This window comes from Oncorhynchus clarkii, unplaced genomic scaffold (assembly GCF_045791955.1).
Source record: "Oncorhynchus clarkii lewisi isolate Uvic-CL-2024 unplaced genomic scaffold, UVic_Ocla_1.0 unplaced_contig_3712_pilon_pilon, whole genome shotgun sequence".
Classification (NCBI taxonomy): domain Eukaryota; kingdom Metazoa; phylum Chordata; class Actinopteri; order Salmoniformes; family Salmonidae; genus Oncorhynchus; species Oncorhynchus clarkii.
The window spans coordinates 75,001-77,806 of NW_027258185.1; the positions used below are offsets into that span (position 1 = coordinate 75,001).

The 2,806-nt window shown below is 43.4% G+C and overlaps 1 protein-coding gene across 2 annotated transcripts in view; it reads right to left on the reverse strand.

Annotated features, from left to right (window-relative positions):
- LOC139395923 (solute carrier family 24 member 5) overlaps positions 1–2,559 on the reverse strand; it is a 25,627-nt gene extending 23,068 nt beyond the window's left edge. The window contains exons 1-4 of one of the 2 annotated variants that reach the window (XM_071143228.1): positions 2,253–2,559; positions 1,740–1,919; positions 1,502–1,585; positions 1,259–1,362 (exon numbers count right to left, since the gene is read on the reverse strand). In XM_071143228.1, coding sequence (XP_070999329.1) covers positions 1,259–1,362; positions 1,502–1,585; positions 1,740–1,919; positions 2,253–2,412 — 528 coding nt within the window. In that variant the 5' untranslated portion in view covers positions 2,413–2,559. The remainder of the gene's footprint in view (positions 1–1,258; positions 1,363–1,501; positions 1,586–1,739; positions 1,920–2,252) is intronic. The other variant, XM_071143229.1, reaches the window with a different exon arrangement.
- Positions 2,560–2,806: the final 247 nt, after the last annotated feature.

Genomic DNA, 2,806 nt, shown 5'->3' on the forward strand with positions numbered 1-2,806 from the left:
GCATGTTTTACAATTGGTGGGCCTAAACCATGGATGGGCATTCAGAACAGTTTATTTCAGGCGACACTCTAGGCCTCAGTAACCACGGACTGACGCCAACGCCTTTTGGATGCCTTTTGGCCTTGATTTCCACCATGGACATTCGTCCGGACCGTCCGGCCGGGACCAAATCTTAACCAATCCTAGATGTTTATGCTTGGTTCAGATTTGGTCCGGTATGTGTTACGTTCCCCAATATCTGTGTTATAGCTTGTGTATTTGAGTGTGTGTTTCAGGAGATGGCTTCCTGAATTCTCCCCAAGCAGCTGATTGGTCGACTCCATGGCTAATTGGAGAGCTGACCCCGCCCCCTCGTCAAGACTATGTCCTTTGTTTCTTAGTTTGCTTGAAATTGTTTAATTTGTTCCCGGGGGGAAGGGGAAGGCACCTAGGGAGTGCTTAGGCAAGAGGCCCGCGGGCATACATATACCCATAGTATATTCACTGTCTAGGCACACTAGGTAAGACCTGGGCGGACCACCCCCTGTATTTTGGTTAGGGCACCAGGTGGTGCTAAATTAGGTAAGTAGTGGGTAGGCAGGTAAGATAGGAGAGGGCGCTTTGAGATTTACTTTCTTTGATTTGGTTGCGTCCAGCCACTTTTCCCCATATTGTAAATATGTAAATATTGTAAAGATGTAAATATATCACTAGCCACTTTAAACAATGCTACCTCATATAATGTTACTTACCCTACATTATTCATCTCATATGCATACGTATATACTGTACTCTATATCATCGACTGCATCCTTATGTAATACATGTATCACTAGCCACTTTAACTATGCCACTTTGTTTACATACTCACCTCATGTATATACTGTACTCGATACCATCTACTGTATCCTGCCTATGCTGCTCTGTACCATCACTCATTCATATATCCTTATGTACATATTCTTTATCCCCTTACACTGTGTATAAGACAGTAGTTTTGGAATTGTTAGTTAGATTACTTGTTGGTTATTACTGCATTGTCGGAACTAGAAGCACAAGCATTTTGCTACACTCGCATTAACATCTGCTAACCATGTGTATGTGACAAATACAATTTGATTTGATTTGATACACACACACGCACACCATAACAGTTTACACAATCATCTCCCCTCCTTGACCTACTAAAGCTGCCCCTGGCTGGAATGGATGATTATTATCCCACTGAGCTCTTTATGGTTAGGTAATGCTTCCCATAATGTGTGTACTGTACACATACCACTTTGGTCAGGAGTCCACAAGCAGCACAGATCCCCAGGAGGTTGTAGACAGCTGATCCTACGATGGTGCTCACACCGATGTCTCCCTTTGTCACAAACACACCTGGGTAGACACACACACACACACACATATACAATTGTTAACACATGATGCTGATGATGATGATTTTAGTGAGGTGCAGTTATTCTCAGCAAACCATAGTAATTATATGTTGTGCATATGTTTCAGATGCCTTACGTACCCAGAAAGGCAGTGACCATTTCAGGAGCAGAGCTGCCTGCTGCCATAAAGGTGGCTCCTGCTACGTCCTGAGATAGACCCAGACCTGGAACGGAGACCAAGAGATGTTGCCATTTATCGCGCGCGCGCACACACACACACACACACACACACACACACACACACACACACACACACACACACACACACACACACACACACACACACACACACACACACAGACAGAGAGAGTGACTTACGGTCACTGATAAGTTCTAGAGAAGGTAGGAAGTAGTCGTCACAGACTATAGCAACTGCCAGCAGCATGTAAAATATGATCATAAAGTGTATGAGGAGTCCTCCATCCTTCCTCTCCTGTAGTGTGAAGAACCCCTCTGGAAACTCAGACGACTGCGTTGTAATACACTCTGTCTCATTCTCTGAAACAACACACACAGAGTTGTCTAAGTTACAGAAAGTAACACAAAGTCTACAAACTCAGTAAAAGGGATGAAACTTATACAATAAGAATAAACATTTGAAGTGAAAAAAAATAAAATAACAGTCTACAATAACATAATTATAGGCTTTTTGAATAAATGTCTGTAACATTACTGAAGGACCACAGTGCCAACATTGTGTCTATTCTTCTGAGGAACGTTATGGGGATTCGTTCTCAATTAGTCACCGCCATTAGCTGCGAAAACATTGTCACCGTTTATTGGCTTGATCTAATTGATTATCAGGCTTGATGGGGAGATATTAACACTCACCCAGCGCCCGGCGCACTCTGTTGGAATGGGAGTCCTCCTGAGCTGCTGCTGCAGTGAAAGACACAAGATGAACCGTGCAATAGAAAACTAAAACTAGTCCTAGAAAATAAGGTAGAAAGTCTTTTCTTTTCTTCTTGTGCAGCACTCCGTCTCTATACATGGTTTTAGAATAGCTGTTGTTTCATTAACTGCTGTTGCAGTGCGTCATGAGTTCACTCATAAGCCAGTAAACATACAACAAGCCTTTTACTAACTAACCTCACAAATACCACTACTACCACTACCCTGCTCTATTAGGGCTGAAGAGAGATCATGGGGGAGAAAAGCATATTTTAAGGCCTGTGTTCAGAGAGAGAGAGAGAGAGAGAAGAGAGAGAGATAGAGAGAGAGAGAGAGAGAGAGAGAGAGAGAGAGAGAGAGAGAGAGAGAGAGAGAGAGAGAGAGATCACGGGATGAAGTTATTCTAGCTGAAGGCACCCCAGCCCCCTGTAACTCGCTCCCTCCTCCCCCCATTCAATTTGACCACCATAGAAAAGTCTCAGGATAGGAAAGAT